The 24694-nt window shown below is 45.7% G+C and overlaps 1 protein-coding gene across 6 annotated transcripts in view; it reads left to right on the top strand.

Annotated features, from left to right (window-relative positions):
* The window catches only part of SRGAP2 (SLIT-ROBO Rho GTPase activating protein 2), a 212301-nt gene extending 189505 nt beyond the window's left edge, over window positions 1-22796 (top strand). For 5 of the 6 annotated variants that reach the window (XM_075910141.2, XM_075910137.2, XM_075910135.2 and 2 more), the window contains 5 exons: window positions 4187-4266; window positions 8072-8252; window positions 8688-8834; window positions 11324-11651; window positions 16715-22796. In XM_075910141.2, the coding sequence (XP_075766256.1) occupies window positions 4187-4266; window positions 8072-8252; window positions 8688-8834; window positions 11324-11651; window positions 16715-17098 (1120 nt within the window). In that variant the 3' untranslated portion in view covers window positions 17099-22796. The remainder of the gene's footprint in view (window positions 1-4186; window positions 4267-8071; window positions 8253-8687; window positions 8835-11323; window positions 11652-16714) is intronic. The other variant, XM_075910140.2, reaches the window with a different exon arrangement.
* The last annotated feature ends 1898 nt before the right edge of the window (window positions 22797-24694 follow it).

Genomic DNA, 24694 nt, shown 5'->3' with positions numbered 1-24694 from the left:
TCACTTAGAACTTGCTTTGGAAAATAATGAAGGTACCTGGCCTCAGACGTGTCCTGGGATCCACAGCTGACAGTGCGACCGTGCAGAATCATGTCCTCCTTTGCTGATGGTTGCTGCATTTTGGGGTGTGGAGGCAGAGTCCCATCTGCCTTAAACACACATTAAAATATCCTTGAGGTTCCCATCACTGTGAGCTCAATTTACCTACCTCAATTTACTTGGCTTGGCTCACTTTTTCTTCTAACCGGCTCCATAATTCCCACCCCCATCCCTGTGTCTGTCTTGTGGCGGGAGCCAGGCACGGATGGAGTTCAATGTGGTTGAAGATGTTTGAAGAAATGAATCAGGGAGAAACATCTGGTTATTATTCAAGCTTTGTCACGGCCATGGTAGTAAATAGCTGTTAGTTACTGTCCATAGGGATTTCTGTTGCAGAGCTAGCACGTGGCCGAGTGGATCCCCTCGCGGCTGAGCTGGTTCATCAAACGGAGCCGAGTACATTGGCACCTGAATGCTGCCTGTTCCTCAGCTGCCTTCTCTTGTCCCCACCTAGCAATGTACAAGTGACACACCAGAGCAGGGGCCCCTGTGGCTAGGAGCCACCCTGGGTGTGTGCTCGGCCCGTTCCTTCCAATGCTCTTGCTGGGCAGCAGTCGCTGTCAGCCAGCAGCTGCCGGGGAGGGTTGAAGCGACTTGCACTGGGACCAGAGAGGGCAGGGCACGATGTTTAGCTCACAGGTCAGATTTAGGCCTTTGATACAGGCACCTCTGAACAATTGCTTTTGCCATCCCATGCCTGTCTGAGCAGATAGAGACCACATGAGAACAACCTACAAACACCCAGCATTAAAGGGGTGGTGGTCAGAGTCAAGGAATCTTTTACGAGCACGTAGAATGGATGAGGAGAACAATTTTTCAAGAGGCTCAACTTGACTTGCATTCCTCTGGCAATAGAGATTGCCAAAACGTCCGCAATATTCCCGTAGAAATCCAGCAGTCCATCACGCCTCATTACAGCATCCAAACGCCCATGTGATCGTTGGAGAGAAAGGATCTCTTTATAGCTGGGGCAGGGTTTTTTTGGGTTGGATGTGTTCTGTGAGGGGGAAGGAAGGAATGTGATCCTGTTTCTCTTTTCACAGTGTTTAGATCATTGGAGCTGGTTGTACGCTGCATTACTTCACAAGCTGGGTGAAACTTTAGCCTGTAATACTATAGTCCTCCAGGAGCTTTCTGTTGGCTTTAGATGCTTTTATTAAACTTTGCAGAGTCTTTATCCTACTTAGTAAAGGATGGGAAAGTTAACTAATGCGTCCTGAGGTATGGTCTTTGAAGAGGACTAGGAAGCAGAATGTTTGTTGTGTGTTAGGTGTAATGAGATACTGGGATTGTTCAGGCGCCTTTTTTTTTTAAACAGGGAGAGCTAGATAGTGCAAACAGTTCCTTGAAATGAGAGTGAGGTTTCAGTGAACCCTTTATTCTACACTTCTCAGGGTCAGAAAGATTGATCTAGTTATGACCTTGTGAAGAGATGATGTCAGGTCTGCTCAGTCTGGCACAAGGAGCTCATAAACCTGTCTACAAAGGCTCTCCAGTCCTTGCTACATTCTACCTTGAGCCAGCTAAGGCTGTAGTGCAGGGGTCTCCAACCTTTTTAACCACAAGATCGCTTTTCTGTTTAAGTGCAACGTAAGATCTGCCTCAAACCCAAATACCCCTGCCCCACTTCCTTCCTGCCCTTTCTTTGAGGCCCTGCCTCCACCCCTTCTCCGAGGCCTCACCCTGCTCACTGCATCCCTCTTCTTCCCCCATCTTCACTCACTTCCACCAGGTTGGGGTTGGGGCTTGGGGTGCAGGCTCTGGTCTTGAGCCAAGGGATTTGGAGTGTGGGAGGGGCTCCAGGCTTAGCCCAGGGCACGGTATTGGTGTCCAGGAGGGGTTTCAGGGTGCAAACTCTGGGAAAGAGTTTGGGTACATGAGGACTTGCATTTAGAGCAGGAGGTTGGGTGCAGGGGGTGGTTCAGGGCTGGGATGGGTTCAGGATGCAGGCTCTGGCTGGGCACAGTTGAACTGAGACTGCTTCCAGGTGGTGGAGCAGTGGGGTTAAGGCAGGATTACTCCTGCCCTGGCCCTGCACCATTCCCGAAAGCAGCTGGCATGTACAGCAGTGGCTCCATGGCACCATGTGATGCCCCATATCTACCAGCACTGAGCCTACAGCTTCTACTGGCCATGGTTCCCTGTTACTGATCAATGGGAGCTGCAGGAGCAGTGTCTACAGGCAAGGACAGCATGTGGAGACCCCCTGCTCTGCCTCTCTCAGGCCCTGCAGGATCACGCCACCCACTTCAAGAAGCAGCAATTGCCACAGGGATGATGACTGCAGCCATGACATGAGACATTTTAGAACTCACTCCTTACAGAATTAAATGTAGGCGTAAGAAAGAAAGGAAAGTTATGAAATGTACAGGCCAGTCAGAAACCAAAACTAACCCACTTTGCCAGCACTAACAGAAGTAACAAGAACCCCCCACGTATGTGTTGGGTCGGGAGAGGAGAGTGAAGGGCAGTTGGTGTTTGTGAGAATGTCACTCACTCTGTGTGTGTGTGTGTGTGTGTGTGTGTGTGTGTGTGTGTGTGTGTGTGTGTGTGTGTGTGTGTGTGTGTGTGTGTGTGTGTGTGTGAGAGACTGATTTGCATTGCCAAGCTCTCTCCCTCCCCTTTCTCTGCGGAGATAGGGTACACAAGTGGGGGGAGGAGGGGTACCCTGCCATCAGCACCTCTTCTCTTTCCCACACCCTGCACAGCGAGCAGGAGGCTCCCACGGAGGCAGCTCTAAGGCAGAGGGCAGGAGCAGCATGACAGTGGGTGGAGGGGCAACTGACATGCCAGCGCTTGATCCTGACTGGTTTGGCCGGGAAGCTATCACCTGTCAGAGGCTCCAAGATCAACCTGTAGATCCCGATCCACTGGTTGGTGACCACTGCTCTAGAGCAAACAGGCTTTCCCTTCGACTTCAAATTCCTATATATAGGGAGCTAACTGGTAGTTCAACTCTGTAGGGTCAGTTAGGAGGGTGGGTAAATTCTCTCTGTTCTCTCTCCTCTCCCCTTTCTTTTCTGTTTTAGACATGGATGATTTTCGTAAAGCGTTGACTCATTTCATAGAATAGGCAGTGGGGCTTAAGCACCTGTAACTAGACGTATGCCAGTTGATTTGATACGGGAATCTGTTTGGTGAAATTAAGAAAAGCACATTTTAAACTGATCCGAAGAACAAAATCGGAAGCATCCTATTAAGCCGTGGAATAATCTTATGTAGAGCAAACGAGACATTCCCTAATGTGGATAACTAATTAGAGCAATGGATAATAGTGTATCAAGAATAATCCGTGACAGGCAGAGGAGATGACCTAGACTTATGCTTTTTCTCAGGCCTGCAAATGGGGAAAGAAGGGGACAGTTGCCCCTGGGCCCAGCAATTGAGACGAGCCCAGGGCTCCTAGGCAATGCTGCTGCCACCGGAGCCCTGGGCAGTCGGAACGGCGCCGAGGGCTTGGCTCCCCGAGCCCTGCCCCTTCTGCCTGAGGCCCCGCCCCTTTCAGAAGCTTGGATCCAGCTCCTCCCACCTTGCTCAGGGGCCCAGCAATTGTCAGCCCCCCCCCCCCAATCTTTTCCATCTGAAATCTCCTGAGAGCCCAGTTATGAGGCTCCCAGGATCTCAACTTAGCTTTCCCTGCCTGGATTCCCTGATGTTCGGAAGGGAAAGAAGCTACTCCAGGTGCTCAAGGAAGTAAACGCTTAGCTTAATTTTCAGCCACGTAGTTGCAATCCATAGAAGTGCCTCTACTTCTGAAGAGTGCCTGGCACAGTGGAATCCATGTTTAGTCCACTGTGTAACATTCTTAGTATTCATACGCACACTGAAATGTAAGTCAGGAGGGGACCCTGTGCAGCCATCAAGTCCAGGCCTTGCACAGAGGCAGGACAAGTGCACTTAAATGATCCTTGAAACGTGGTGTTTAAGAAAAGGCCCAGCCTGTTCTTAAGAATCTCCAGGGATGGGGATTTTACAACCTCCTTTGGAAGCCTGTTCCAGAGCTTGACAGCTGTGCTGGGTGTGGCTGGTTTTGTAGATGGATTTTCCTCCAATGTAATGCACTGAATTGTGTTTCCTCCCACTTCAGTGAAAGTCCTCATGGAGAGACAGCATCAGCAGAAGATTCAGTTCAGGATCTAGCAGCTGAACACCACACCAGTGATGATGGTACGTGAGACATGTTAGCTGTCCAGAAGTGTGGGGTGAGGATGCTGTCTAAATTCCAAGTGCCAATAATCTGTGGGGGAACTGAATTAGAAAAGCTGTTTGCACCAGCCACCAAAAGACTTAGACCAACTGTCATCCGGAAACTTTCAAAAGTCCTGTACAAACTTCCTGTTTTCCAGAGGTGCCTTCCCACAGCAGCAAGCTTAGACAGACTCATGTCTTACACAGTGTTGTGCAGGGCTTTTTTCCCGCCTGTTGTTCAGACGGGTCTTTGAGCTGGGGAGCATGAGCTAAGCAGAAAGCCAAACAGCGAACAGGTCTGTGCCTGCTCCCCCGCTCCCCTCTGCATGTGCTTGTGCCAGGCTTCTTTCCTTTCAGTGGCCTTGGCAGGCAGCAGCATGTCGGTAAGTTCCAACAGCTTTATTTAAAACAAGCAAGTGAAAAGCCTGCCTGCCTTGTGTCTGCGAGCCAGTCTCCGGCACAGGGAATCCCTGCTGATGCTTGGTTTCTGCTGGGCATCTCCACTACCCTTCTCTTGGCCTGAGTCATTAAGAGGGGATCCTGGCCTCGTACCACTAAGCAGCCTGTACTTGACTTGTCCAGCTGACTGCTGATGCTCCCAGCCCTAGGCAGGGTTCAGAAAGGAAGAGACAGCACAGCCCCTAACTCATTGATTCCAACCTCTGATTGGTGAAAATGCCCCCTTGTAGGGATTGGGGGAAAGCATGCACGTGAGCTCCTTGCAGAGCCGCGCAGGAGGGCAATTGTCCTTCCGCACCAGTGCATCCCAAAGTGCAACTGCCCATCCCAAGTAGCAAAATGGACTCGCAGCAGTGACTGATACCAAGCTGATCAAAGAGCAACACACATGCATTGTGCTGCTATGCATCTGCCGGTTGTAATTGTTCTAGAGTCCACCTCTGACAACAGGAGCTGCACCTTCTTCCCATGACAACATGACTCTTTTCAGTGTGATTGCTTTGCCTATACTTCCCCCTGCCATCTTCGTATCAGTGGTTAACCAGCAAGCCAATCCCATGGCGTGGACATGTTCATGTTGGCTTAATGTCGCTCGGATATAAAAACTGTCAGAAATATGGGAGGTGGAGGCGGGGGACTAGTTCTTCTTCCAAGAGAAAAACACAATCAGTCAAAGGTTTTTTTTAAATTAAGCTTGTTGAGGAGATGACAAAGTATATGGGTGTAAAATGATGTGACTCTGGTGTCCCCCTTTAAACATCTTCTTCCTCTGGAAAGTCCCAGCCCCTTTGGAAAGCTTGGGAAAACATTTCTCCCTGGGTTATTTACCTACCCAAAAAGCGTCATCACTCAAATAAAAGACTGACTGTGTGGCCTGTTTACCCATAACTAGAATGCTGTTTGCTGACATGCTGATGGGCTAATGTTCTTTGCTGGGTTTTGAATGCTGTTATTGAACTGTTTGTGTAGCAAAAGGGCGCGGTGATGAGAGAGCGAGTGGTTATGGGCTAGAGATGGGATCCAGCCCAAGTTTGGTTTTGAGATGCTGCATGCAAGATTAGATCAGTGTTCGCTTGGGATGACTTCTCACGCCCCGTGTAGTGTATGTGGAGGGAGAGTTTGGCACCTGAGAAGGGAGGAGCCACTGTGCCTTGGTCACTTCTGAGGGGTCAGGAGGGTTTTGTAAAATGGGAGAGAAACGAAAGGTGCCTTTTGGTAGTGTTGGGGAGCTTAATTAGATCCCCAAGATAGATTCTTGAGAGTTGTCTTGGCAGGCCAGCTGGTGAAGGTGGCCAGAGACGTACTAGGTGAGTGGTGCTGGCAGAGCTGGGTCTCTGCTCTGCTGTACACAAAATGGCACCTTCAAGGCTAACTTCTGAGCGGTACCACACTGAAGTTGAAGGGATTCAAACCCTCTCTGGATTTGCCACCCTAGTCTGAGGGAAGAGGTTGAAGAGCTTTGGATGCAAGCTCTGGGCACAGACCCAAGAAGCAATCCAGACAAAGTGAGGCTGTCATCCGAGGCCTGCCCAGTAGCATAGGCAAGGTTTGCACAGTAGGCCCTTTCACGCTTAGTTGGTGGTTGAGTCTGTTTCTGGATGTTAGGTGCTAGAAGTTGATCCATCACTCATTCAATTAGCCCCTCTCATCCCACAGTCCCCTTGGTGGCTTCAGCATGCTACTCATACAGTGGGTCTAGCAACACATGTGAGCCTGGAAAATACGTGGCCACTGATATCTGGAGAAGTTCTTTGAGGGGCAGAATCCTTGTTCTAGAACAAAGCTGAGGCTTCTAGCATTGCCATTCTGTGAACTTGCCACGTGATGTTACAGTGATCAGACACTTGAGGGCTGGGACTGGCACATATAGATCAGTCATACAGTCAAGGGACATATAATGAGGAGTACTGTGATACCTTGGAGACTTAAGGCATAATGTTCACTAAGTCTTGAATCGGTGGGGAGAGATTAAACTGCTGCTCTCCCTCACAGATTTTAAGATAGGAGTGGTAGTAGTGTTTGGCTTCGTCTTTGTGTCTTGATTCCCTGTGCTTGGAGCCTGAGCCCAGTAGGGCAGCAATACTGGAAATCTGAGTCTAAAATCACTTGTCTGGCTAAAAGCCAGTGTCCTAAAGGGCAAATCGGAAATGTAAGAAACCGTAGAGCAGTGCTCATTTGGAATAATAAACAATTGTTAATGGAACAAAGATGAAACTTACCAAAAAAGAATCTCGGGCTGTCACTTATAATAAAATGCAGAAAGAGGACCATTAACTTTTTTAATGGTACGAATGAACTGGTTCCAATAACCAAATAAGCAAGAGGAAAGGGCTGAAGCAGACAACCACATGCTCAAGGGAATCTGGACTGAGGAAATATAAGCTTTCCAAGCTGAAAACAAGTGAGCTATTTTTCACCAGTGCAATCACCTTGCAGGCTATTGAGGAAAGATGACGGGAATTGAGAGGTTTTTCTCTCCCTAAATACTAATGAAAACTCCTGCTTGCCAGCACAGGTTTTATTTAGCTGTCTTTGAAGAAATTTACTCTACATTTCTTTTGTCCCTGAGAGCTTCCTGGTTTTGGTGACCTTTGATTTGGGTTGTGGGTTTTCCTTTTCTGTTTGTGTTTTTCTTTGCTGTGGTGAGAGATTTCAAGGTAGAAAATGTGGCAATGGAAAGCTCAGTCCTACCCCTGATGGGTAGCCCGTGTCCGTGCTGTGGTTGTACGTAAGGTACGTGCAGCAATGCCTATGTGCCCCAGTGAAAAGCAGGCTGTGTCCTCACTGCTGTGCATAGCTATATAGAGCAGTGAAAGGCTCTGGTGAGGGTGGTTAGGAGAGGCAGCAGAGAGAGGCTCTGTCTTTCTGTGGCAGGAGCCTTTCTCTGGCACAAGGAGAGGCTGTGGCATGGAGATAGCAGCCCGGAACAGCTTCAGGAGCAGAGAGGGCAGTAGAGGCTGTAAATGGGTTTGGTTTTGTTTTTTTTTAAAAGCAATGTAGGTGTGGGAAGCCCTGCCTAGGAGTGCTGAGAGCCATGTAGGAGGCATACACTAAGATTGAGATATGCCTGCTCTACCAGCTTAAGCAGTGCCTCACGGTCCAGCAATGCTATTTATACCCGTGCTAGGGAGGCATGCGATCTACCTACCCCACACCAGACCTAGCCCTGGAGAGATGGATGTTGGAGTGCCTTGTACCTTGCTTGTGATGGAGTGATGCTTTGTCCCAGAGGTCCTCTAATTGTGGCTCTGTAGCTCGCACCCATTACTGAAGGATTCAAGGGAGGGATTTGAACTCATGAACCCTTTTCCTTTCTCTCTCCTAGAGTGTGAGCCGATAGAAGCAATAGCCAAGTTTGATTACATTGGCCGAACGGCACGAGAGCTGTCCTTCAAAAAAGGGGCTTCTCTCCTTCTGTATCATCGGGCCTCAGATGATTGGTGGGAGGGGCGGCACAACGGCATTGATGGCCTGATCCCTCACCAGTACATTGTTGTTCAAGACACGTATGTTACATCGGCAGCGATCGGGCGGAGGGGGGTTGCAGAATGCCTGCCAAATTTGGGTCCCGTTAAATCTTCTTTGGGCAAGAAGAATTTCTCAGACCTGTGGCTCTACATTGTCATGCCCAGGCCTGCACTGAATTGGGAGCGAGTCCTGATCCTACCAGCAGTTCTGTGCAGGAGCAATGCCATGGAAGTCACTGGGGTTTAGTACCAGATTCCACCTGTGCTGAGCTTTTGTAGGTTCAGCGCCTTGGTCGTCTAACAATGATATTTGAGTGCTGAAGTGACTTGCCCCCCTGAGAAACCTCAGTAATTTGGAACCAAACTTGTCCCTCACCACAGAGTGATGATAAAAAGGGGTGGAGTTGGCGCAAGAGAGTGTTCTGACAACTAACTTTGTGTTTTTGTTGGTGGTTGCCTTCCTTTCCTCCATAGCGAGGATGGTTCCTCGGAAAGATCCAGCCCCAAGTCTGAAATAGAAATCAATTCTGATCCACCTGAAGAAAAAGTGACAGCCAGAGCCGGTGCCAATTGTCCGAGCGGGGGTCACGTCGCTGATATCTACCTTGCAAACATCAACAAGTAAGAACAGTCTGGTGTTTTTCTGCGTAATGCAGAGATCTTGGTGCTGAACATTTTAGGACAATGTAATCTTGAGAGGCACAGGAACAAGTGGTACCACTTTCTCTGTTTCCTCCTTCCTAGACCTCACTATATCCCACCACTCCCTCTCTAGCTCCCTATTTCTCCAGCCTGGCCTGCTGCCACCTATTCTCCCACCTACTTTCACATCATCCTCTGCGCTAAGCAGATGAAACAGTGAAATCCCATAGTGTACACATTAACATTTATACATGCTAGTATGTGTATGTCATATATGCATAATTGCATTTCCGATTATTTGTTTATGCTAGAGCATGAAGATAGTAGAAAATAATGTACTGAGGGTAGCAGCAGGCAAATGGCGGGGGAAGGGGGGTGGAAGAAATTAGGGGGAAGATGAATTAGGGACTCTTAATGATGCTTTGGAGAATACATATGAGGTGGAGCAGAGCATGGTATGATGATAGAATAATAACCAGCCGAAGAAGCATGACAGGGAGAGGCTATCAGAGGATACAATGAGAAGACTCTGTCAAGAGAAATTTGAAGAGAAAAAAGGGATTTTCTAAGAGCTACAAACCTATGCCTTGGAAGAGGAGTGCTCAAGAATTAAGGGCACTTCCAATTCTGTGCAAACTAGAACAGAAGTCAAGAACTGATGAGTTAGATCAACAGAGAACAAAGCCTTTATGAACTGTACAATCACATAGGCGGATGGACCCATCCTGCCCAGAAAAGCTTATAGTGACTTGGCTTTGTAACCCCCTTTCTCTTCTTCCAACCCCATTGCTATAATTTGGTGAGTCGTCTTTAATGTTTAGATGATTTTCTTGTTAGGACAGGGATTGGGTCTTTTTATTGAAAAATGACTCTTGTTAAAGACAGTTAGCACAGTTCTAGTTGCTCTGCAATACTAATGAAAGAAACCTCCTCTGTTCCACTGCCTCAGCCATCCAGAATGTCTCATTTAGCTTACACTTTTACCCAGAGGGAAGGTACTATGTAGATAAAGTGTTTTTGAAGTAACAACTCTCCTCACGTCATCTGTTCAGCAAAAAATTGTTACAGCAGCCTAAGGCCAAGTTGATGAAAATCTGAAAAATGAAACTGGGATGAGATGAAATGTGTCACTTTTAGTGTTGATAGATTTTTTTATTTATTTATTTATTTTTTAGGCAGAGTTCTCCCCCAGATCTTTCAGATTGTTTCTTTATTATAAAATAGCATGCTGTGTTAACAGAATATGTCTTTCTCTGCAGGAGATCTCTGTGCCCTAAGGCTACAACTATAATTATAATTGTGATAATTATAATTGTCATAGAACTCAATGAAAATATCAACCTTTAATTAGCCTGACAGGGAAGCTAAGGCAAAGATAGAAAATAACTTTGTTTGCTACTGCTTGTATTAAATAATGAGCTGGATTCTCAGTTGATGTGAGTTAGTCCAGCTCTGAAATCAATGAAGTTACATCACTGTGCACCATGTTAGGGTCTGACTTTTTTCTATGAGCCATTAGAATTCAGACTGGTACCAGTTATGGAAGGATTTGTACAGTGAGCAGATGGATTTTGGAGGTTCATCATCTATTATGGACATTGCACCCAAAAGGGAGAGCTCCTAGGATATGTTGCTACCAGGGCTTAGTTAAGCTTAGCTAGTGTGGGTTTTGTTTCTTTTCAAGAAGGGTATATTCTGCTCTGTGCACAAACAGATTAAGACAGAACAGATCAGATGGTTTCACTGTAGCGATTGTGCCACCCACTGACTTATTTTTCTGATGCCAAACTCCAGCTGGAATTAGAACTTTGTGGCAGTTTCTCACAGGGCCTAGGCTATATATAAAGAATCCTCTTTAATGGATACAAAGGTTCTGCTCTGTTGCTTGACACACTGCTGTTACAATGACCATATATCATTGTCTTGGAGTCATGCTTTCAGACTGCATGCTACTGGATGGAGAGCTGTGATTTTTGCCCGTTGACCTATTTCACAGCACCCTGTATATCTATAGCACTATATACTTGTTGTTATGGTTGTCTGCAGTATTGAGAAGATGCATTTACTTATAAATGGGAAACGAGTATTCTTAACCCAGCCATACCTGTGTTGCTGTAATATCTTGCCTCTGGCCCAGAGTTTGATGAGACTTTCTACAGTGCCCCTCAGCCAAAAATAGGAGCTCTGCTGTTCTGCTACCATGGAAACAGACAACCAGACTAGCGGAGGGGACACAATTATTTTTGTTGAAAGTACAAAGGCTTTGTTTTGTAACCATAATCTATAGAGTTCCCATTCAGTCTTTTGTTTTTATTACGTGTGTCACGATGGTGTTTTGTGGGAGTGACAGCCAGGCCAGCTATAGATTTCTTCCAACTATATCATCTCTGGGGACTTGTGCATTGAGGTACGCCTCCCCCCAAACACCTTCGTGTAGTGATGACTTGTTTTGCTTCTGTGCTTTGAAGGCAAAGAAAGAGACCAGAGTCAGGCAGCATCCGAAGAGCATTCCGGCAAAGCGACAGCCACGGACCAACTAGTTCCCTGATAGAACCGGCCTCCCCAGGACCCACAACTAGTTCTAGACCCTCATCTCAGCCTGTTATGAGCCAGAGCCTCCCCAAGGATGCAGCAGATAAATGCTCCATCAGCGGCCATGGCAGCCTCAATTCTATCAGCCGACATTCGTCCCTGAAGAATAGGATAGAGAGCCCGCAGATCCGTAAAACTTCAACTACAGGTCGGTCAAAGAGTTTCAATAACCATCGGCCCATGGATCCTGAGGTCATTGCACAGGTAAAGGGGATTGCTGGGCATGAAGGGTGCAGCAAAGTTTCTCTTCTGTACTTCAAAGGGAAGAGTTTCAGGATTTTCAAACTTACCAAACTCCTTCTGAGTAAACTGCTCCTTAATGAGGTGCCTCTCTCCTTCAGGCTTGTGGAGAGGAAGTGCACATGTCAGCAATTTACAGATTCATAGACAGATGCTGGATCCCTGTGCTTGTCACTCACTCCTCCGCATAAGCAGCATGTGTAGCCACTCAGCTAGTTATTCCCCTCAATGTCTCATAGCGGTTCTTGCACAACAGATGCAGTAGGCTTGCGTGGGCGATAGAGAGAAGTGGAGAGGTCGCAGATAAGCGCATTTCAGAGTTCGGCTTTTGGGGGGGTTGACACAGCATCTGTTTCCGCTGTCACTTTTCTTAATGTATATGTGTCTGTGAGATGCAGGTTGTATGCTATTTATTGGGATATTTATTTATAACTGGTGGGGCAAAGAAGCAAGAATTTGTGCAAATACCGGTCTTTGACTACTCATTACAATGCAATGTTTCACATTCAAATTTTGGCTTAGTTTTGCAACTTGTATTATTTGCATTGTGTTAATGAATTATTAACCCTCTACATGGCTTGACTCTGAGCCTGTAGCCTTACATCGGGTAAGTCAGTGAGACTACTCAATGAGTACAGATAAATGGATGAATCCCGTACTACATAGGAACTCATGCACATTTATTTTTTATGTTCTATAGTTTCAAAGGTTCCAGGTGTGTCCATGACCAAAAGTTAAACTCATATTTCAAAGCCGTGAGCAAAATATGATATCCATACTCCAGATCATGATGAAAGCAGGGTACTAAATGTCATTTTTAAACCCTTCAACCCATTGAGCAAGCTTGTTTGACTGTGGGTACATGTTAGAGGCATATGCACTCATGTAACCACGTGCCCCATTCTTCTATTTTCACAATGCTGTGTGCTAGTATGTATAGATTTCAATGTGTGGTAAGAAGCCACCTTCAAATAAAATAGTCTGGAAGTTTTGATTTCTTTAGACAAGTGTTTTGAGGAATGTAGTGGGGTGTCTTACCAAAGTGTGTGCAGCTGTTCTTTACCCGGCTGACATGGTGTTCTGCATTTTAGACCAAGTCAGTGTACAGTCCACATGACAAGGAAAGGGAAATCTCCCCTATTCTGTTTTCTGCTCAGCTTAGAGGGAAAAGGGACAGCTTTATTAGTTCCATCTTTAAAGCCCTGACTGTTTTGTATCTCTTTTCCGCTTAGCTTTTGACATAAGCATGTTTTTTATAAAATCCTCAACTCTGTTCATGCAGTCTTTCTCTCTTGCTTCTTTGGGACCAGAGGCCATTATAGTAATGACCTACGTCAATAGAATAAACAATCAGGCATCATCAGTGAAGTCTCAGCTTGAACTGGCCAGTGTCAGAACACCTGACACAGCAGATCTAAAACATCTAGACGTTTGAAATAAAACCTAGATGGCAAGGAGAGAGAGCGAGCTGTGGATGCAGATAAATGGATAAGTATTGCATGCTCTGGCAGACTTCCTTCTCATCGCTGAAGGGTCTCCCCTTATCCTCCATTCCAAACTTCCAATGTGTTTACATAGGCATACTCGCCCTTGCCAGCTGTTTTCAGCGTGTGATGATCTATCTAAATCTAAGGAACACTTGGCTCTCAGATTACAAAGTCAATTCCGGCATCCATAAGGCCAGTTTCTACAGCCTTCTAGAACAAAAAGTGACACGATTTCAAAAGCACCCCAAAAGGAGTGGGTAGGTGCAAATGAATAAAACACCTTTTTACAGGCAAGTCAGTGGTGGCAGATATTTTATACTTGATATTGGGTTATTGTACTGTAAACACGGGCCTTTTGCCCAGAATCCAATGAATATCCGTTTCATCCTGTTTCTTTGAAGGGGCACTATATTTTGCCCTTGCAGTGTCTTTTGCAGGCTTTCTTCTCTGAGATAGTAATGTAAAGGTCTCATCTTGACATTTTGTCTTCTGAGGTTTGGTTGATACAAATCAATTTTAGTCTTTCGATTAAACTCTCATTTCGTTTTTCTCTTGAGTCTCCTCTTCTTGCCAGAATATGAAGTCTGGTAATGTTTTGTTTTATTAGCGGAAACAAAAGTTTTAAAAAATCGGTTGCATTGAGGGAGTGCTCCCTTTCATGCCAACTCGCATGTCTACTGAGACGCTAATAATCATTGTACACTTCTACACCTCTCTCCTATTGCGTATGTCTAAAAACCGGTTTGGTCTTGGAATATGGTTACTGGTGTCAGGTTACTATCTCTGGTTCCCTTTGCCGCTCCTTGACTGATTACCGCTCCTCTGTGCCGAACACCGCTTCCAAGGGAGCTAAAAAGCTGTAGCCAAACTGTGATGGAAAGGCAAAATCATTCTGCTCTCCCATGAATTCTGTTCATAGATAGTGGACTCCAATCCAAAACTGGGGTCTTAGCAGACTTGCAGGTCTCTGTAGCTGAGACTAAAACCTACTGACATAACATTTAGTATTGGTCTCGTGAAGGTCTTTCTACCTCTCGGTTAAAACCTACAGTGTTCTGGGATGGGAAGCTCACATGGAACATGCCACAGTCTTTGGTCTACTACCACAACCTCACTTCCCATAAATCAACTTAAAACTCAAGGTGAAGTATGCAATGGCTGCCTCCATTTGCTCCCCCATATCAGAGGTCACAAGACCAGGATTCTGACCCACACCACAGCATGCACGTTGTATCTCGACAGAGAAGGAGAGGCGTGGTCCCACTCCATATGCACAGAATCAGTTAGGCCCTGGAACTGGTGCATACAACATGACATCCACATATCTGCCTTGTACCTACCTGGCGCACACACCCTGCTGCAGATTAACTCATATGACTTTTTCCCTCTCTTACATGAGTGGGAAATAGACTATACAGTCTTATACACAATCTTCCGAACACTGGGCTAGCCCCAATTATACTATTTGCGACATCAACGAACAAAAAAATGCCCTGATTTTTGTTCTGGGGTGGGACTGGGGACCAATTCCCACAGAGATGCTTTTCTGTTCCCATGGACTGGATCCCTCCCACATGCTTTCCTCCCCGATAGCCTTGCTGATCAGGGTAACGCAGAAGATGAAGATGACAGAGCCAATATAATCCTCATAGCGCCTTCATGGCTCAGAAAACTCTGGTACCCATTCCTGACGCGCATGTCCATCAAACTTCTGGTCCTCCTGCTATCCTTTCCCCATTCACACTCTCAATAAAGGGGCCAAATGCTTCATCCCAACCTAGACCACCTTCACCTATGGGTGCAGCTACTCAGTGGTGTTCTCATGTGGAGTTAGAATGCTCAGGGCAGTCCTCTTACACAGCAGGACACTGAGCACCCACAAAACTTAACTACACAAATGCAAGAGGTTCACAACCTGGTGCACAAGGAAGCACATGTTTCCGACTTGCTCTCCTTTTCCTGCTATTCTAGATTACCTACTAGAACTGTAATTTTTCTATTAGCTCCATCAGATCCATATGCCTGCTATAATTATTTTCCACGACAAGATTGACAACACCGCAGACCTGGTCCACACGATCACTAAAAGATTCAGGAACATCTGTAAAAGTATCATCCCACCCCAGGGATCTACACCTTGTACTCAGCACCCTCCCACACACAAACCTATTATCTCCACCTGTCCATGAAAACCACTTTCCTAGCAGCTATTCCTTCCACCAGAAGGGTAGGTGAACTCGAAGCCTTCTTGGTTGACCCTTCTTACACTGCTTTAGAGGCAGTCATGCTCTGCACTCACCCCAAATTCCTCCCCTAAAGAAACTTTCATCTCAAAAAAGTCCTCCACTTAGCAATATTTTTTCCCCAAATCACATATGCATTGGAAGCAACCGTGTATACTTTAAACGTACGAAGAACCCTGTCATTCTACCTGAACAAAACTCAGCCTTTCAGATGCACACCTAGCCTAATTATTCGTCTTCACCATGCAGAGATCACAGAGGCCAACGCCATCTCTTCCCAGAGACTCGCCAATTGCATATGATTATGCTAGCAATGGAAACAAGTCCAGCCTCCTCCAGCTATCAGGGCACACTGCACACGTGCTGCATACTGTTTCCATCTCCACTGTCTTCCTACGCAGTGTAGCCATATTGGACATTTGCAAGGCCTGGCATTCATCCCTCAGATTCACTAAGCATTATGCACTTTTACAAGGGCCAGCAGCGGACACTAGCATGGCCATGGCAGTCTTGTCCACAGCCTTTTTGCCTCATCTGAAGTGCTAATCATCGTAAGAGACATGGCTTCACAGTCAGCAGAAGGGGAGCACCCACAGGGACACCCCTTGAACGAGAAGAGGAGGTTGCTCACCGCCAGTTACTGCACAGTTCTTCAAAATTAGTATCCCTGTGGGTGTTCCTCTACCCATCCTCCTCCCCTCTACTTTGGACAGTATCTCCTTTTGTTGTAGAGAAGGAACTTAGGAGCCCTGAGCCATGCACATGCTATTCAACCAATGACACTTTGAGGGGGTACACCCTGCGTGTGCACGGCCTGGGGAAAAAGGGGAACACTGCTGTAAAATCTCTAATCAAAAGTGCTGGGATGCTCCTTGACCAGAAATGGAGCACCCATGGGGGACACTCATCTCGAAGAACATTTAGTTGCTGCACAGATGAGTAACTTCCTCTTTTTCCTCACTCTAGTGCAGCCGAGGGGCACATTTATTCCTTTGATGTCTTGGTGAAAACATAATAGAATTCAGGAATGGTAAAGCCCAAAGTAGCCTTCAAAATTTGTTCTTGATTAGTTTGCTTGCTGCAGTTGGTTAAGGTTATAGCATTAACTGATTTTTAACTATACAGCTAAACAAACAGCTTTATAGTAATTAAACTCCTATTCCCCTTAGCTGCCAATGATTTGCTGACCCCTGGTGTTGAAGGGAAATGCCAGATCGCTGAAGTTGATCGTGGAGAAATGTGTGCTTGTTCACATGTATCTAGCCCCTGCCATCGTTTGTCTCTTAAATTTTTGCAGGACATTGAAGCGACCATGAACACTGCGTTGAATGAACTGCGGGAGCTGGAAAGGCAAAGCAGCGTAAAGCAAACGCCAGATGTTGTCCTCGACACCCTGGAGCCTTTGAAAACCTCCCCAGTGGTGGCACCCACCTCAGAACCTTCCAGCCCTCTGCATACTCAGATTCTCAAGGACTCTGAACCAGCATTCCAACGGAGCGCCAGCACCGCAGGGGATATCCCGTGCGCCTTCAGGCCAGTGAAGTCCGTCAAAATGGCTGCCCCACTTAAACCGCCAGCAACGAGGCCGAAGCCAGCAGTTTTCCCCAAAACAAATGCCACAAGCCCTGGTGTTGCTTCTTCTGCATCTCAACAGCCTACTGACAAGTCTTGTACTGTCTGAACTAGAAGTCCTACTGGGGATATAATTTTATTGCCTCAAATGAGGGGCCTATGTTAAAGACACATGCAAATTCCTATTTAACCAGTTTCGGACTTTGGCTGAAGGTTAGTTTGCAAGCGGTTACTGCCAGGCGCGCTCCATGGGAGAGAAGACATTGGCGCTAAAGCCTCACAACACGCACCCCATGTAAGCACACCCGGCTTTTGAAATACCGACAGGAAATCAAACATCAGGTCACGGTGAAAGTAGTGAGGCCAACGCAAAGAACTGATGAATTGGTTCTCCGTTTCTGGTTGATGCCTGGATACTGGTTTAGTGACTTATATAGTCCGTGTTTCAATTGCCACAGGGAATCAATACAATAGATTTTAGTGTCCTGCATGTTTTGGTACCACTGGTTGTGGCGCTTGGACATGCCTTTTTCTTGCGCATTATTACATTGCCTGCTGGTGCTGGTGCTGCTGCTGTTGAGGGTCTGTCTTATCCATTACAGCCTTTCTTTTTTCAGTAGCTTTCGCTCTTCTCCACGTCAGGCTGTACCTTTGGTTGAAACTTGTCATGACACATACTCAGCTCTGGAACACAAGTGACATGTTGTGCGTTGGTGCAGTTTGAAATAAAACAAACCTATTTCTGAGTAGGAGGAGGGAGAGAAGATAGAGTTGCTGATGATAGCCACTCTGCAGTGGTTTTGTTTTGGTGCTCCCAGGTTTAAAAGCGGCTTCGTTCTTTTTTTTAAATCAAACTTTCAGGGCGTTAATGCAATTGTGTGCTCTTCAGTGGGAACTTGGGAAGTAGAAGGTAAAAATGAGTTACCTTCTGAACGCCGGCTGCTATGCTCTCACAGGAGTGGCATTTCCTAATGTGATTATAAGATTATTAGTGGGTTCGTACTGAAACCCCAGTTCTGAACATCCCTAAATCTTAAGTGTTCACATTTTGGCCCTGTTTCTGATTAGCAAAGGCTCTGACCACTATGAATTATTGTGGGAACTCTGACATAAGGAGAATGGTGAGAACATCCTCTATAGGAGATTGGCAGTATAGTGTCCAGCTCATAAATTGCTGAAATACACATTTCTGTGATAAATCATCATGTCTCCAAAGACTTTGCAGACAATTGAGTGACTTCTTAGAACATATGTGTAAGATGGACTGTGACTGCTTCAGCTATTAGCAGGCTGTGTTGACTCTTCTGGATTTTCATGGGAATACATTTTCCAGAATGCTGCCATATATTTAATTTTTTTAAGAGCAAAAAGGCACATGTTGTGTTAAGGTGATGAATTTTACAGCCCCACCAGACCGAGGGGTCTTGCAAGTGGCTTTCCATCCTTACCTAGCCCATCATGCCCAAGTATTGCTTGAGTAGGAATAGTCCTACAGTTTATGGTCTCATGTTCTTACTCAAGCAAGTACAACGTAATTAAGGTGATACTTTCCCCACCCTGTTCGAGTTTCATTCTGTAGGCTTAAATCACTTTCACTCTGTTGTTTAGCAGTGTGTGATTTTTTTTTTTTTAAACTTGCATTTTCATCTCTAAGTTGGCCTTAAGCATCCACTTGTAATTCCTTTTAAAAGAGGTTACTTGGATGGACACTGTTTTTAATCTCTTTGAAAAAGAAGATTTTTTTGTATTCCTGCTCATCTAATAAGGACTGATGTTCTCTGTGTCCTAGATTATAGAGATGTGAGGCGTTCATGGACTACAGGAGAGAGAGAGAAACCCCTGGAAAAGATTTGTTGGGACCATTTTAATTGTTTTTCTTAATTAACATTTAACAGCCCTTATCTTTTGGAAACACTGCACTGTTTGTGTTACTTCTGTCAGATTTTAACCTGTCCAGATCAAAGAGAATGAAACTCGAATGCGTGACCACCTCCTTTGTTCTCAGGGTCAAATGGACTCCGTACACCAAGGAATCTCAATCTTTTTGGAAACTAATAATTTTAAACAGCAACTAGTGGTTTATTTTTCACTCAGGCAAAGCTTTTGGGGGAATCATGACTGGCCACAGGGAATGCATGTCGCTACACAGGAAATGAACAGGACAGGGGCTCTTCATAAATTTACTTTGACTCATTGTTTGCAATGCCTTTTTTCTTTTTTTTAAAATCTCATGCTTTGCATTTTATGTTACCAAGGGACAACATCCAGCCATACAGGGCATCTTGGGACAAGATCGTCTGGCTTCAGGATTCACAAAAGATCCTACTGACAAGAGAAATAAGAACTTACAGTGATTTAAAAAATATCCTGTGCAAATGAACTGGAATTTCAGAGTGTGCTGTGATTTGCACTGAAAACATACACCTAGCAACGTGGCAGTCCGAAGCGCATCTTTTTTTCTCTTCCATGTTTTCTGGACCTCTGTAGCTGGCAGGAAGCACATTTTTAAAAAACCCACTTTGTGGCTTGTTTGCCTCTTGCTGTGTACTCTGGAGCAGGGCGATAGTTTGCAATAAAGTGTTGTTACCATTTGTTGGGAGAGGGAGAACTGGAAAAGACTGTGCTCAGTGCATGTCCACTGGGCATTCTACTGAAGAGATCAACATGATATGGATAAATAGAACACTATGTTGGGTGGGGAGGTCTATCTGTTACTTCATATTCAGAAGAAATGTTAGCTCCTCCAGACAGATACAGTTGTGTGGGGGGTGGGGGGTGGGGGGGTGTCAGTGTCACATGAAAGGTTTATCTTTTTAAAGAAAAGAAGCATTGATAACTGGAATAATGTCTGTCTGCTTGGTAATACTCTGTAAGAACGTAAGTCTGTCACTTCTCAAATGATGGATTAAAATAATCCAAAGCAAAACCTTTAAAATAAAATGCAGTTTTAGGTGATTGGTGAATAGTTTCTGCAGCATTAACCTTGTATGTGTCCCATCCCCAGTTGGGAGTTAGGCAATGTGCTTTAATGATGGCTAAATTTCTGTTTCTTTATGGTAATCCAAAGGCTCCTAATTTATGAGCTCTCAAATTAGTCTGTCACAATGAAACATGACCAAAAAGATTTCACTTTCTCTGTACTGGATGTTGGCCTGCAAGGAACACCATTAGATAATTACAGTACACTGTGATGGTGCAAAAATTGTTCTGTCTCTATTTTAATGCCTGTTTGAAAGGAGAGAGTCTTTGGGCTTCCTGTGAAGAATACCTCATATGTTCTCTTTCAACGTCAGTGTGCTTGCACAGTTCTGTGTTCAAATGACAATGTTCTGAAACTTGGAAAATCATAGCACTTAAGAGGTCAGGCAGGAAATTCTATCCCTAGGCAGGAAATTCTATCCCTACACCTTCCCATCTTGTTGTACCTTGGCTATTGCAAATCTTTATCATGAAGATACATGGACCACATCAGGGAGCGCTCTGCAATATGGGAAAAGGATAAGGTTATAAGTAGAGTTTTAGTCTTAACTCTGTTTTATGTGTTGGTCAGAACTTCAACACTGGGTTGAGCATGGAGAGGGCTTTGGGACGTAGGGAGTATCTTCGAGAGAGCACTCTTGCATTTTTCATATGCTTCCCTATAGCAAGCACTTGGCAAATTCTGTATATAGGTATCTACCTGATAGATTGATTTGGCTCTGTCAATTAATGACACATACATTGTAGCTTTTAAAGACAGGCTATTACCCCAGGCAGTGGCATGTTCTAGTAAAGCAGCTAGGGATGGGTAAATACCTATTCAGACAGTTAGTTCAATAGATCTGGGTGCATACTGGGCACTCTGGCCCCAGTCCAGCCAGTCACTGTGCAAGTGCTTAACTGTAAGCATGTGCTGAGTCTCTTTGAAGTTGAGGAGGTGCTTATTTGTTGGGTTGGGCTCTTGTGCACTCAAGGCTTTGTAGGATTGAGCTTTGAAGAGAGCCAAAACAGCAGTGGGAAAAAATGCAAAGAGCCGCACCACAATTGTTGGGGGTGGGGGAGGGAAGCTCCCCACCAGCCAGAGTTGTTGAGCAAAAAAATAAAAAGATGCTGCCCCTTTTTAAAACTACGGGTTAGGCTTTTTAGTCACATCAGGCTTCTGCTGGCTGCCACCATCTTGCTGCTGCCATTTTGTTGTGCCGGATGGCTCCCTTACACCCAGTGAGCCACAGGGTGCCGTTTGTAAGGGTGCATGGGGTAGCTTCTGCAGGGGAGGCTTCACGAGCCTCACTTTCAGGGTTGAAGAGCCATATGTGGCTTCTGAACCACAGGTTGGCCACCCCTGCCATAAGGATTCGCTCCAAAACAACAAGGATGTGCTCCTTAGGCCGTATGCCACCAGCCAGGAAAACTGTTAGGCCCAATGAAAATAACCCTGAAACAGGCAGCGGGGAGCATTCAGAATAGAAACTATTAATGTTCAAAACCGATTGTAACCCTTTCTGTGAAATCTGATGTTGGCTGGACATCCCACAAATGTAGCATTGGTTACCAGGAGGCGGGTAACTTCTGGGAGGGTCTAGTGCAATCAGCAAGATGATTTTAAAAAAAGTTAGAAATAAAGTTCATTCAGTGCTGCATGCTTACTGCCTCTGGGTGAGAGAAGGCAGTAAGCACTAGCAACTCCGCTTTGGTTGCAGCTTGATAGATCACCTTCAAAGGTATTTCCCCCTCCACCTCCTGTCATCTTTCTATGTGGAAACGCCTGTACTGAGAAATTATACTTGACTACCCTCTTGTGCCCACGCAAAAGCAGAAGGAGCCATTATAATCAGTCTGCTGTATAATGCACAAACAACTGGATGTGCATTAGCTGCTTTCAAACCTTCACCTCAGCCTGTTCACCTAGAAATGCCAAAAAGGGGATGGATGGCTTTTTCTAAGCTTCAATCTCTGATTGCATTTCTGCTTATCCAGGGGGAGCCAAACCAGCGGTTTGAAAAAACTGGAAACTGTAGAACATCTCACGCTTTAACTGAAATAACCTGGTTCAGAGCAAATGGATTTCCAGTTTTTCCAAAAATGGATCTACAAGAGGAAGTCTCTCCTCTTCTGTGCAAATACTTAACAGGCCACGTCTCAATTCAGGGTAAACATTGAGTGGTTTGCAATGGAAATAAGACGGACCCTTTGTTTTAGCAGCACAGTAATAAGTGGATTTCACCAGCCTTTCTCTAGAGGCAGGGTGCTCTAATCTGCCTACATGGAAGTGGGTGTGGAGTGTGCCAAACTGCTGGAGCAATACTTGTAAGCAACAGGTTCTTTTTAAAAAACCAGCTATGAGCAATGTAGCCAAAATAGGGGAACTGATGAAACTGGCCCTGAGAAATTGAAACTATAGCAGTGCTGTCTTGATTCTACTGTATGTGAGAAAAGTTGATTGCAGAGTCTAGCAATCTTTTTTTTAACCCTAATCCCACAAAGATGGGTTAGGTTTCGTACAGTGCATTGTTCTTTGTTTTTATTAACAGCCGCTGTTTAATGGGTTGGGATGAAATGTTCTTGTTAAAGACGTTTCCACTGTTTCATGTCTTCTACACCGCTATATATATATGGTGTACATATTTACTTTAAAAAAAAACTGTGTAAAATTGTACTTTGTATATACAACTATGTACAATATGGAGGTACATCTTTTTTCTTTTGGTACAGTATTGTACAGTATTAGAGAAGTACATGTGTTGGAATTGGTAAAGCCGTACCGGAAGAAACAATGTATCTGTCATTAGCAATAGTTTGAGAAATAAATGTTTTGGGTATGGTGCAAATGCTGACCTATGGACAACAATAAATTATGGGGGGGAGGGGTATGAGAGCGAAAAAGAGATGCTGTTGTCTGGACCGGCAAGGAGGAGTGGGAGGTGGGTGAGGTTGGCTGGGAGTGCTGTACAGCCTTTTGGACAATTTCAAATTTTCGTTGGATTCAAAATTAATTGACAAGATGCCTAGCAAGATGAAGTTGCTGAAGACAGTTGACAAGGCTTCCGTGGGAGTTCTTCCCATCCACAGCTCACAAAGGGCCACACCAGGGTGAGTAAGCAGCAGCTTCCATACTTTCGAGGGGGGGGGGGGGGCAAGACGAAGCACAGGCAGGTGGAATGACTTGCTCTAAGGAATGGTTGTAAAGCCCCAAATAGTTGCTCCCATTTCAGTGCTCTTGCCATTGGATCTCACGGCCTCACACATGCAGCTGGAAACATAAGAAAATGCAGCCTACGGCCTTTTCTCCTTACATCCATACTACGATGCTCACACAATAAACCTGTCCTTGTCCAATCCTCCCTCCATGCATGTCGAGTGGAGCATGAATTACTGTTTAACAGGTGGTGGGCAACCTGCTACTTGAGGACCATGTGTGGCCCATTAGCGTTCAGTGTGCAGTTCCGGAGACATTTTCTTCACCATTGTCCAAAGGCAGGGTTGCCGGTTTCTGTCCGTGTATTTTTTTCCTACCCGTGTTACTCAAGTGACACATGCATGAAGCAAGGCGTGTGCCAATTGCACACAGCCTTGATTGGATGCAGAGGGAGTAAACAGTCAAAGCGCTGCTATGGTTCAATCGGCACACTCCGCAGATCATCGGTGCGCAGGCGCTGTTAGCAAAACTAGCCTATCCTGGGAGACTGTCTTGGTTAGGACAATCTTGCTGCCCACTTGCTTGTGCAGCCCACTCACTAGCCTCTGTCTCCCGTTGCTGCTCAGTGGTTTGAGCATTGGCCTGCTAAACCCAGGGTTGTGAGTTCAATCCTTGAGGGAGTTATTTAGGGATCTGGGGCAAATCTGTCAGGGATGGTACTTGGTCCTGCTGTGAGGGCAGGGGACTGGACCCAAATGACTTCTCAAGGTCCCTTTCAGTTCTATGAGAGGGTATATCGCCATAATACAATGTCTTGAGGGACTAGAGAGTCTGCTGATCTCTAGACCACTGCAAGCTGAGAGAACACCACATTTCAAACATGGGCAAAGCAATAAATCTGTGCTTGGCAGGCCACTGACTGTAGGCATCAGTCTTCGGTGCACAGCTGTGACTCAGTCCCTAGTCCAGCCAGCTGTGAAGGAACTGAGATGTCTGTCTGCATGAGGGAGGTGGCTGTGGAAGAGGAAACTGTCAAGGAGGGTTGGGAATGCTTTGTGCATGTCTGCGGATTATGCTTTGTGCCACAAGAAGCCTGCAGTGATGTTGCTGTCAGTGTAATCGCTCTACAGGAACGGACAGGAGAGCGAACACTTGGAGAGGTTACTGCAGGGCAGGATGGGGTGGCAGGAATGTTATTTCTACTGTCTGTTATTTCTACTGTCTGTCTTCATAGCACCCCTCAGAGCAGACTCAGTGGCATTGAACTCTGCCTACAAGATCTCCCATGCTATGTGTGTGTAGGGCCTGCTGGTTTGAGGTGTGCCATACGGGATGGTGGTTACTGACTGCTGCTGGTCTGCAGTGCATGTGGTGCCTTTTTATTGATACGTGATAGAGCGAAGCTGATTAACCACCAAATTCTGATCTCCCGGATTTTAATGGAACCAGGATGTGTCCTTCAGATTGCTGGCGGATGTTCCTGTTCATCTCCCAACGAGAGGCAAATATTGCAGGGCAGAATAATTTTGATCCAAAAATGCAAATGAAGATGCAAACGATGTGTGACCTTCAGGCTCGATGCCAGTGGCA

Source organism: Pelodiscus sinensis, chromosome 27 (assembly GCF_052426305.1).
Source record: "Pelodiscus sinensis isolate ZL-2025 chromosome 27, ASM5242630v1, whole genome shotgun sequence".
NCBI classification, from domain to species: domain Eukaryota; kingdom Metazoa; phylum Chordata; order Testudines; family Trionychidae; genus Pelodiscus; species Pelodiscus sinensis.
This window is presented reverse-complemented; position numbering and strand designations above follow the sequence as displayed.